Here is a 12,137-nt window from a genome sequence, read left to right on the forward strand (position 1 = left end):
TAAATTGGCAAAAAGTCTTAAGGTGAAAATCTTTGATTTTGACTGCTACAAAATAGAATAATAGTATTTTATAACATATATATATATATATATATATATATATATATATATATATATATATATATACACCCTATACATTGCTAATGTCACATAGTGATGTTCTAATTCATAGTGATGATCGCTAATTTCTGTTAAAAAAGTTAAAAATAGTGAGCTCTTCAAAATTTCTGCACATATTTTACAAATAAAATTTTTGTTAAATCATCTTTCCAGTAATAATCCTCCACACTTTACCAGCAGCGCTGATGATGAGATCATCTGCATGTGATGATTGTTTAACTGTTTGTGTTACAGCACCATCTAGTGTCTGTTGTGTTAAAACACTGATTTTACTCTTTCAGAGCCCAGATGAGTACTGCCTGATTTGGGTGGCCACTGATCTCATCTCCTTCGCTTTAGTGCTGGGAATTTTCATATTCCAGAAGTAAGAGCTTCCTTTGTTTTTCTTGTGACCTTTGAGTAGAAAGCATGTAATGGCCCCATCAGTAAGAAATGTAGGTTATATGGGCTGCAGAGGTTTTAGGCACCAGTGCATTTTTTTTAAATATGTATATTAAATAATGTTTTCAATAAGGTGTTGGATGATATTTATAAATACTACTAGACTCCCATGAGAAGAACATTGGAGATGTTTTACTAAACACAGGTGCCTAAAACTTGTACAGTGTATAGTAAACTACTATTGAGCTATTAACTAACTAAAATTTACAAACCTACTGGAAAATAAGATACCTTATAGGTGATTTATCTTTGCTATTAAAGCCATCATATTAAGTTCTGGGGCTCTGTATTATGAATTGGACCCCGTTGGCCACTGAGTGGAGCCTTCAGTTTAGTCCAAATGAAGTCTAGTCTGCAGGGAACAGCAAATGTTCTTTGATCTGTCTACAAAAATAAATATCTTCGCTGGGTTTCTGCAGGCTAAATCATCACAGCTCTCTTGTGGGATTCCCAGAACAGGCCTGTGGAAGTCACTGGTAATCTACAGTAGCAGCTGTGATTGATTATTTTCACTGTGTGCTTCAGACAGAAACGTATTAACTCATGGTGCCATATACTGCTGTAAAATTATAAATAAGAGAGAAATAATAAATGAAAAGGAGACGAAACACAATAAGTAAGAAGAAAAAAAACATATAGCAGGAAAAACTGATATATACAGCTCTGAAAAAAAATAAGAGACCACTTCAGTTTCTGAATCAGTTTCTCTGATTTTGCTATTTATAGGTACATGTTTGAGTAACATTAAATATTGTTGTTTTATTCTATAAACTATGAACAACATTTCTCCCAAATTCCAAGTAAGAATATCGTTATTTAGAGCATTTACTGTATTTTGCAGAAAATGAGAAATGGCTGAAATGTAGATGAAGATGCAGAGCTTTCAGACCTCAAATAATGCATTTTCATCAAGTTTTAAGAGTTCCGAAATCAATATTTGGTGGAGTAACCCTGTTTTTTAATTACAGTTTTCATGCATGTTCTCCTCCACCAGTCTTACACACTGCTTTTGGATAACTTTATGCCTTTACCCCTGGTGCAAAAATTAAGCAGTTCAGCTTGGTTTGATGGCTTGTGATCATCCATCTTCCTCTTGATTATATTCCAGAGGTTTTCAATTTGGTAAAATCAAAGAAACTTATTTTAAAATCTTATTTTTTCCAGAGCTGTAAAGTTTTAGCACCGATATCGCAATGTACACGTACGATATTCACATTGCAAAATATGCAATGTTTTGTGCAATTTCGATATACATTTCTTACAAAATCTTTAAAAATTAAGTTTTTATCATTTTACATGACAATATAAATCTGATTATTTATTATATCTACATAATACAATTTATTGTATTCCAACCAATTGCATTCTTAATGTTATGATATGTTGGATCACTGACTTCTGTAAAAAAAAAAATTCCAGTAACTTTTAATATGGCAATATACTGTTAAAAAAAATAACATGGTTTTAGTTCAGTATTAATCAGCAGCACATCTTATTATTCCATTGTATTATTTATACAAACCCAAAGACCAAATTAAGAGCCTCAGATCAAATTGGGGGACAAATTAACATCTTTGGCAACATCCTCAAACAGAATATTGTTAGATATGTTTAGAGCCACTGTTTTCTATGTGTCAGTCTGGGAGGAAAAAATATACTGAATTTTTTCATATTTCATAAGTCACTGTACAGTTTTGAAGTTTCTGTGATGGCTCGGGTATCTCGGGTTAGTGCTAATGTAGGTTTGCTACGCTTGCCACAGTAATACCAGCTTCTGCTTCTGAACTGACCTCTGGATTCTCTCCCTCTTTTATTCTGCTGTCTTTTGCACCCTTTGTACTTTTCTTCCTCCTTCTGCCTGATCTGCATGCTCCTCTTCTATGCTGCATTCTGACATCTCTCAGCTATCACATGATCAGGTAACTGGGTCATTTCTACTGACCCACGATACTGTGCTAGTGTGCATCTTTAACATCCTCCTGTTCTCATTTCTACACTACTCATCTGTCTCTTTGTCACTTTTATCTCTGTGTACAGTCAGGTCCATAATTATTTGGACATTGACTGATTTTTTTTTATATATATATATTTTTTTTATCTCGTTTTTTTTATTATTATTGTTCTTTGTCCTTTTGCCCTTAAAAACCTACTTCCACGGGTGTAGTCATGTGACTGTAATGTATGACATGGAGTAACAATTAGGAGAACATAGCACTAAAACCAACTATTGTGTTGTTCATTCAAATAATCAGCTATTAAACACAATCAAATTAGTATTAGTAATCAAAAATACTGCATTAACTGTTTAGAAAACGAATAGGAAATTCTTCACATATATTTAGCTTTATTTTAAGTCAATTACAATGAAATGCAAAGGAAAAATACACATTCAAACTTGTGTTTTTGTCCAAATATATATGAACCTGACTGTCTGTCTGTTAACTTTGTCTGTCTTCTGTTCATTTTTTCTGTGTTTCCATAGTGTTTGTCTGTCTGTCCATCTATCTGTCTATTATTCTGACTGTCTGCTCTAGTCCATCAGTGTAACTGTGACCATCTAATTGTATTTTCTCACCATTTAGCTGTGATACTTCTAATGTAACTCTCTAATAATACACTTCATGCTTCACTCTTTTACTATCAGTAATTATTAATAACCTTGTAAATCAGTGCTTCAAAAGCTATTTCGCTATTAACATCACAACTGACCAAGCAACTAATCACTAAACCAAACCTATGCTTATTTATCGATTAAACATTATCAGAGTATTGGTTGTAACAGAATAGCTTTTACTTTGGCCCCAAGGATATATCTTAAAGTTTAAACACAGATTCATGTTCCTTCCCATCAGCAGCCAGAGTCTGAGAGAGAGCACAGTTGGCCATGCTTTCTCTGGGTTGATAGGTGACGCTCTCTTCTCTCATTACACCCAGTGTTATGTTGGTCAGCACAGGCATCTACTGTACTGGCAAACCTATCACAGCTGGGGATCTGACGCTTTCCTTTGAATGTGTTTACTACCTGGTGATGCCACATCAGCACCAGTTGGAAAAAGCGGTGGTGGCTGACTGCACATTTAATGGCAGAGGCATGTGCTTGCCTTTACCCTCCTAGTGTTGGGAACATTACAAGTGATGTGTTGTGGGATAATTGGCTTGGCTAAGGGTCTTAGAGTATTCCTGTGGACTAGTTTAAATCCCGAGTCATACTCCTTATCCATCAGCAGCCGGAGTCTGAGCGAGAGCACAGTTGGCCATGCTTTCCCTGGGTGGGTAGATGGCACTCTCTCCTCTCATCACTCCCATTGTGATGTTGCTCAGCACAGGCATCTGTTGGCAGATATATTGGAGCTGGGAAGCTGATGCTTTCCTCTGAGTGTGTTGGTTGCCTGGTGATTCTGCATAAGCAGCAGCTGAAAAAAGGCTGGGGGTGTGTAAAATGTAATTGATAGGGGGAGTCCTTGTGAGTGGGTGGGTTAATAAGCTCAGCTATATTAGAGATAAAAAATAGATTAAAAAAATTAAAATAAAAAAAACAAGTCAGTTATCTTCATGTCCTCTAGAAGGTGGTATTGAGCCTTTGTCAGCCACCAATGGTGACACTTGATGACGGCGTGATTATTCATGCAGCTTCCTGCCGCCACAGAGAGCTTTTTTATGTTTTATCTCCAGCTGTAGCTCTTGCTTGAGTTGAGATGTAAATTTATCATGGTAGAGAGAGATGGCATGTCTGATTTGAATATGGTGGCTGTGGATTAAGGAGCGGAACCCGCAATACAAGCCAGTTATTTATAGCAGTAAGTCACAGCCATGCCTGCCCTCCGCCCTGACTCTCTACTGAAGGACGAATGTGCTAGCAGTGATTTACTGGATTTGTTAATATCAGCAGAACAGTTCACTTACATTGAGAGCTTTCCTGACGAGAATAACAAAGAAGATGTGAAGTTTAAGCAGCTTATAAATGCTTTTTACTGAATAATTTGTTTTTAGCCAAACTAGTGCTGGGTGTTATGCATTTTCACATACCACCATACCACTAGAGGCGCTGCGGAGCTCCATGTAGAACAGCACCGCTAAAGAAGCACAGTTGCAGAGCTTGCTAGCTTGCGCCAGCCAATTAGCATAACAGGCTAACACACTGTAGTAACGGCAGCTCAGCTGTAACATGAAAACAGAACTTTAGGTTACGACCGTAACCCCGGTTCTCTGATAGCATGAGTGAGGTATCTCACTATGGGATACGCCCCTCTCGCGTATTCCTCAGAAGCACTCTAACATTACGCCAGCCCTTACTGGCTGGCCAGGTCTGACGTCCGCGGGGGGAGGCACCCCCTATAAAAGCAGGTGCCCGAGCGGCAGAACGTCATTCAAAGTTAGCTATCTCTTCTCGCTCATTGCAAGAAGGGTGGTCCGGTGAGATACCTCACTCATGCTATCAGAGAACCGGGGTTACGGTCGTAACCTAAAGTTCTCTTTCAAGCATTCATTCGGTATCTCACTATGGGATATGCTTACTCCCGTATTGCCGGACAAGCCAACCTAGACGCTGCTTGACCTGACATCAGACTGGCGCGTCTTGAGCCAGCGCTGAGCTAGTGCTCAAAACAGCATGAGCCAAACGTGATGAAGTAACGTCAAGCCTGTAGAACCTCATAAAGGTTGTAGGTGATGACCAACAAGCGGCCGCACATAGCTCTTGTAAGGACACCCCTTTAAAAAGAGCCCATGATGTGGCAATACCCCTCGTAGAATGCGCACACAGACCATCGGGGGGGTTCAACCCTTTTGCTGAATAGGCCAAGCCTATAGCTTTTACAATCCAGTGTGAGAGACGCTGTTTTGTAATGGGCTTGCCCTTATGAGACCCGGACCAGGAAATAAATAGTTGATCTGATTTCCTGAATGACATGGTCCTGGTCAGATACGCTCTCAAAGCGCGCACAGGACATAGCATATGTAACCGCTGCTGTTCCGGAGACGAAAACGGCGGTGGGTGAAAAGCAGTGAGCTCCAACGGAAGACACGAATAAGACGTGTCCATAACCTTAGGAATGTACGCTGGGTTAGGTCGCAGAGAAACGTTAGAGTCACCTGGACCAAATTGTATACACGAAGAATGCACTGAAAAGGCGTGTAAGTCGCCAACTCGTTTGGCAGACACGAGCGCCATAAGCAGTGCTGTTTTAAGTGAAAGCATCTTCGAATCCACCTCCAGTAAAGGTTCGAATGGAGGTCCGGATAAAGCCTCTAGTACCAGAGGCAAATCCCACTTAGGAGATAAAGGTTTTGATACAGGGCGCAAGCGACGCACCCCGCGCATAAATCGACAAATGAGGGGGTGTTGCCCCAACGTTTTGCCATTAAGTCCTACGTGACACGCAGAAATAGCAGCTAGATACACTTTGATAGTGGAAAAAGCTCTACCATTTTCAAGAAGTGTTTGTAAAAATAACAAAACACTCCTTACAGAGCATTGGTATGGCACTTCATCTGTGTCAGTACACCAATCCTCAAACACACGCCACTTAGCATGATACAAAGTGCGTGTGGACGGTGCCCTAGCACTTTGGATGGTAGCTACTACATTCTGAGGCAGCCCACATGACGTCAAATTTAACCCTTCACGGGCCAAGCCCAGAGAGCTAGGCGCTCTGGGTGAGGGTGAAAGATTTCTCCCCGCGCCTGCGAGAGCAGATCCCTGCGCAGTGGGAGGGGCCATGGTTGAGCGTAAAGCATCTGCGTTATCTCTGCTAACCAAGTCTTTTGTGGCCAATTCGGTGCTATCAGAATAACTGATAGACCCGCCTCTCTCACTCTGATTAGAGTAGGGGATATCAGAGCTAGTGGAGGGAATGCGTAAAGGAGGGCACGCGGCCACTCGTGTGCCAGCGCGTCCACTCCCAGCGGAGCATCCCTGTCCTTCAGTGAGAAAAACTGGTGGCACTGTGCGTTCTCCCTGGATGCGAACAGATCCACTGCTGGGAGACCGTACCGCTTCCAGACCATATTCACCACGTCTGGGTGAAGTTTCCACTCCCCATAGCGAGGGTGGCCCCTGGAGAGTAGGTCCGCCCCTCGATTTGACACTCCCGGCACATGCGTTGCTCTGAGTGAGAGGAGGTTGGCATTGCTCCAGATAATCAGTCTGTGTGCTAGCCTGTGAAGTTGTAGGGAGCGTAAGCCCCCCTGCTTGTTGATGTAAGCCACCACAGTCGTGTTGTCCGTACGGACCAACACATGAGAGTTTTCCACATACGGAAGAAAATGACGTAGAGCCAGGCATACTGCCCTGAGCTCCAGAACATTTACATGAGCCAAGCGTAAGCTCGGACTCCACTGTCCATTTACCGACCTCCCTTCGTGGGTGGCACCCCATCCCCATAGAGACGCATCGGTAGTGATTACTTTTCTGGCACTGATCGTGCCTAACGGTGCGCCCTGTGACAGGAAGCGCGGATGCTTCCACAGTCGCAGTGTCCGCGCACCCTGAGCTGACACAATAATTTTCCTGCGTGCGTACATTCGCGGGTCCAGACCGAGTTTCGCCACCCAGCGCTGAAACCCCCTCATATGTAGCCTCCCTAGGGGAATAGCAGCCAATGCTGACGCCATCAGACCCAAAAGTCTGTAGCACATCCTCAGCTCCACATAATTTCCCCTTCGAAACTGGGCGAGGCATGCCTGAAATGCCTCTACTCTGTCTGGGGAAAGCCGAGCTCTCATCGCCACTGAGTCTAGGGACAGTCCGATGAAAGTTACTGACTGGCTGGGGTTCAGCACACTTTTGGCCAAGTTGATTTGAAACCCCAGCCATGAGAGGTGTCTCATTAAGTATTCGGTGTGTGTCACGGCTTCTTCCTTTGACTTTGCAGCCAAAAGCCAGTCGTCCAAATACGTTGCCAGACGAATTCCATTCGCCCTGAGCGGCCCTATCGCTGCTTCTGTGCATTTGACAAAAACGCGCGGGCTCAGAGAGAGGCCGAACGGGAGTACCATATACTCGTATGTCCTCCCCTGAAAGGCGAATCTGAGAAACTTTCTGTGGGGAGGGTAAATGGGAATGTGAAAGTATGCATCTTTTAGATCGATGGTGGTGAACCAATCGTCTGGGCGTACAAACTTTAGCAGTGCTGAGTGAGTCAGCATCCGGAATTTGTACTGTCTGAGGTGTTTGTTTAACGCTCTCAGGTCCAGTATAGGTCTCATGCCCCCTCCCTTTTTGGGAACTATAAAATACCTCGAGTAGAAGCCGCTCCGGCTCTGCGTTGGAGGTACTACTTGAATCGCTCCTTTCTCTAAAAGAGAGGCTATCTCTGCTTCTAGAAAACTGGCAGCATTTCCCCTCGCCTGTGACCATATTATGTCTGAGAATCGAGGGGGGGTGTGTGAAAATTGGAGCCTGTACCCTTTCTCCACAGTTCTGAGCACCCATTGCGACGCGATACACGCGCGCCAGCGCGCTATTCGCTGTGTTACAGCTGGCTGCAGCGCCACCAGTGGAGCACTGCTGCCCTCTAGTGGAGGGCAGCACTGCCTCGCTCTGGCAGCTGCGCATGCGCGCGCGGCCGGCTCTGGTACAGAGCTTATGTGGCCCTGCGCCGCTAAGTGCACAGTGTTCCTTATGTTTTTCAACAATAGGGCATTTTTGTTTTGAAGTGCCCTCGGCCCGTGGCCTGGTTGCACAATGGGGTACAATTTTATTGTTGTTGAACACAGTGTGTTTTTGACAGTGGACAGGGGTTTTCTGAACTGAACAAAGTCCCACACTTCTGAACTGTGAGCCGCAACTGCAGGCTCTAGGGACTGGTCCCCCAGTGGGAGAGGGGCGTGTGTCTGGCAAACACGCTTTCCCTCCCCCGGCAGCGAGTTAGGTTGCCTGCGAGGCCCTCTTGCCCAGGCGGGCGCGAGGCGGCGCTTGTCGGCTTCCGTGCTGGTCCACTGGTGCAGCTGGCTTGTTACCCCATGCTCCTCCACTCTCAGCTTTGGGTTTTGCTGGTGGTCTGGGCTGTGGTGGGGTGGGTCGCTTTGGAATCCTGTAGCCAAGCGGAGCACGCGCTACCGCTTGTGCAAAGGATGGGCGGGGCGCTGAGGCAGGAGGTGGGTGCACTTTCCTGGGCAGACAGGTTTGCAGAGCCTCACCCTCCCGCTTCTTTTCCTCACAGCGGCGTTGCATAGCAGCCATAGCGGGGCCGAACAAGCCCTTTGGATCCACAGCAACATCCAGAAGCTGGACTTTTTCGCGGTGTGAGAGGCTAGACAAGTTGAGCCAGCGCGCTCTCTCCTGCGTGACCATGATACTCATCGCCCTTCCTGAAGCCTGGACAGCACAGCGATGTAGGCGAAGGCATAAGTCGGTCACCACGCACATCTCGTCCCAGAGCTTGTGCTCCGTGGTTCCGGCCATCTCCTCCTGAAGCTCAGCCTGATACGCCATCAGCATAGACGATGCGTTCAGAGCTCGCACACCGAGGGCAACGGATCTGTATGCCTTGTCGGTCATGGAGGACTGGAATCCGTCCGCCTTTGACGGGAAGCTAGGCGCGGATGTGGTCATGAAGGCTTTCTGGCCAGGATGGAGGTGGTGAGCGACCAGCGGCTCCACCTGCGGCAGATTGGACAGTCCATTCGCCTCCATTTCTGCGCAGTCCAGCGTAGCACCGCCCAGGACCGGGTTTTTCGATGAGAAAGGTTTCGGCCAGGTGCGGGTCATTTCTTCCAGGCACTCGGGGAATAGCGGAAGAACCTGTCTCTCCATACTTTTCACCCTGGGTAAGCGCTTGCCTTCATACCGAGAACCGGCCTTCTCGGGCAGAGCGCTGGGCCATGGAATGCCCAGTTTTCCTGCGGCGCGCTTGCATACGTCGTGCAGGCTCGCACCAGCAGCTGGGGAACCACCGACCTCGCCTTCCGCGCCTGAGCTACACTCGCGAGGGGCTTGAGGCATTGCTGCCTCCGTCGGTGGAAGGAACGGATCGTCATCGTCCTCGTAGGGGAGGATGTTGTCCGAACCGTCCAGTGAATCCAGCTCCGCGTCGAGGAGTTCATCCCGCTCCTCGCGCATGCAGCCGAGCTCGTCGAGCAACGGAGATACTTCATCCATGTGCTCGGCCCAGTTTGCACTGGTACTGGCTGCAGACACCTGAGGTTGACCCTCGGGAGCTGGAGGCGCCGCCATCATGGGGTCTCGATCGGTCAAACTAGCATGGCGTGCTAGTCGACGACGGAGACTTTTCATGGGCAGGCGGGCGCAGTGGATGCAAGAACCCGTGGGGGCTAGTGCGTCTTGGGCGTGTTGCAGCCCGAGGCACTCATTGCAGCAGGGGTGAGTATCTCTTGCAGAAATATTGTTCCCACATGAGCATAACCGCCCCAGCTTCTCATCTCTCTCTGAGGGAGAAAGAGAAGCCATTGCTAGTTAGCTTTGCAGCTGAAGTAACTCTTAGCTTTCCGGCTAAGTGTAGTTGGCTAAGGCTAATGTTTGGTGACAAGCTAGCCGATAGCACAGGATATAGGGTTCAGCGTACTCTAGTTTGGTGACTAGCGAGTTGCACTGAGTGTTGACCACTGTTTGGAGACAGACTGGTTAGACAGTTGTTTGGAGACAAGCCTATCTTAATTGTGTCGAATGTCGCCGTAGTTAGGAATTAGCGCCCGGCGAGCGAGTGGTTAGCTCTGCTCTGTGGACAGTAGCGTAATTCCTTGGCAGCGTCGACTTGAGTCGCTTCTGAGCGAGAAGAGATGTTTGAATGACGTTCTGCCGCTCGGGCACCTGCTTTTATAGGGGGTGCCTCCCCCCGCGGACGTCAGACCTGGCCAGCCAGTAAGGGCTGGCGTAATGTTAGAGTGCTTCTGAGGAATACGCGAGAGGGGCGTATCCCATAGTGAGATACCGAATGAATGCTTGAAAGAGAACTCCTGAAGCTTCTGCTGCTGCTTCTTGCAATATGAGTAGCTATAGCCATTTTTAAATATAATAATACTGTACAGTGAAGGATAAATTTAATGCACACTAAACTGAATATATTTGTTAACTGGAGAACCAAGGGAATTGTGATAAACTGATAAACAGCTGCTTAAATACTTTAATGTCTCTAACAGATTCAATAATAACAATGTAATTTGATATTAAACTTGTGTCTTACTTGTGCAATAGAACATTTGAGAAAAATCTCTTTTGAGTACTTAACTTTTGAGAATTTCGGTCCATTTAAAGTTTTTAAGGAACTATTAAAGTTATTAAGTTTTGTAAAAAAAGCTGTTTTAAAGTTGTTGGCGTATCTCTTTTTTTCAATTGTTTTTCTGCTAATAAAGTCTGATTTCTTTATATATTATGAAATTTTGTGGGACAAAGTAAACCCAATAGTAATCAAAGCTTTAATTTAAAGCCTTAAAGTTTAATATTATATGTACTCATAACAGTAGAGTAAGTTACATACCTTTATTTAAGTCCAGTCATGCAAAATCTGAAACCTCACAACACAGTGCTCCAAACTCTAGTAGAAAGCATTTTTTAGACTTTGTAGATAGCTTAGCATAAGGGAATAGAGGTAGATGAACATTGGTACTGTGTCCGCTGGAATGATGACAATGATGGTGCTCCATCTAGTACTTTAGTAAAACCTCACTAACAATCAAATTGTCATAGTAGTGCTCCAAGATCTAGTAGGTAGCATTTCCTTTACAGTAGAGACAGTTACTCCAGCAAAAGCAGGCTAAACTATATATATTTTTTTAGAAGAAACAATGACTAAACAGGTGTCCTAAATACTTTTTTTTTCATATAAGGCTGTCCTATGTGTATGATCATCCCTTTAAGAATTCTATATTAGAAAGAAGGAAACTGTGTTGATATAAACCCTGATTGTAAGTGATGTGTGTGTATGTATGTGTGTGTGTCACTGTAGGTGGAGGATGAGTGGTATGCGTAGCTACAACCCAGAGCAGATCATGCTAAGCGCTGCTGTCAGGAGGTCCAGCCGAGACGTCAACATCATGAAGGAGAAGCTCATCTTCTCTGGTAAGAGTTTATTTTTTCAGTTCTGTCTTTAGTACAGTTTAAAGCCAGACCACTTCAACTCAACAAACAGTAACATACACCATGTAACCTAGAGTAAAGCCTAATGATTGGTTTTTAAAGAGATGGGCAATATGACAGTTTTTCCAATCTTTATCATATTGTGATAAATTTGTTATTATGATAAATTGATGATAAATTGATTGATGATAAAGTCTGAGTATATTATGGATTTTATAAGTGCTAAAAAAAATCACACTGAACAACTACTCTTTTGATTACCGTATTTTTCTGACTATAAGGTGCACTTAAAATCCTTTAATTTTCTAGAAAATGGCAGTGTGCCTTATGCATTAACTTTGCCATTCAGGTTGTAAGGAGCAATAAAGCCACTCTGCTGAAGTACAGTGTTATACAGGAGTTTTAGAGAAGGTTCTTTAGCACCGAGGCTGAAGCAGTATTAGTATTAGCCGCTAGCCATGCTAAGTGCTAGCTCTTTTGCCATTCAGAGGTCATTATTATTGGCCTACAGTCTGCTGCTAACCACTACTTGACTTCATGG

At 44.5% G+C, this 12,137-nt stretch overlaps 1 protein-coding gene across 4 annotated transcripts in view; it reads left to right on the forward strand.

The window, feature by feature from the left end:
• gdpd5b (glycerophosphodiester phosphodiesterase domain containing 5b) overlaps positions 1-12,137 on the forward strand; it is a 111,620-nt gene that overhangs the window by 95,548 nt on the left and 3,935 nt on the right. For 3 of the 4 annotated variants that reach the window (XR_001518524.3, XM_015604160.3, XM_007229235.4), the window contains exons 14-16: positions 402-484; positions 2,466-2,480; positions 11,466-11,578. Coding sequence is in view for 3 of the 4 variants with exons in the window: in XM_015604160.3 (XP_015459646.1) it covers positions 402-484; positions 2,466-2,480; positions 11,466-11,578 (211 nt within the window). In the remaining variant the exon portion in view is untranslated. The remainder of the gene's footprint in view (positions 1-401; positions 485-2,465; positions 2,481-11,465; positions 11,579-12,137) is intronic. The other variant, XM_007229236.4, reaches the window with a different exon arrangement.

This window comes from Astyanax mexicanus, chromosome 18, assembly GCF_023375975.1.
Source record: "Astyanax mexicanus isolate ESR-SI-001 chromosome 18, AstMex3_surface, whole genome shotgun sequence".
NCBI classification, from domain to species: domain Eukaryota; kingdom Metazoa; phylum Chordata; class Actinopteri; order Characiformes; family Acestrorhamphidae; genus Astyanax; species Astyanax mexicanus.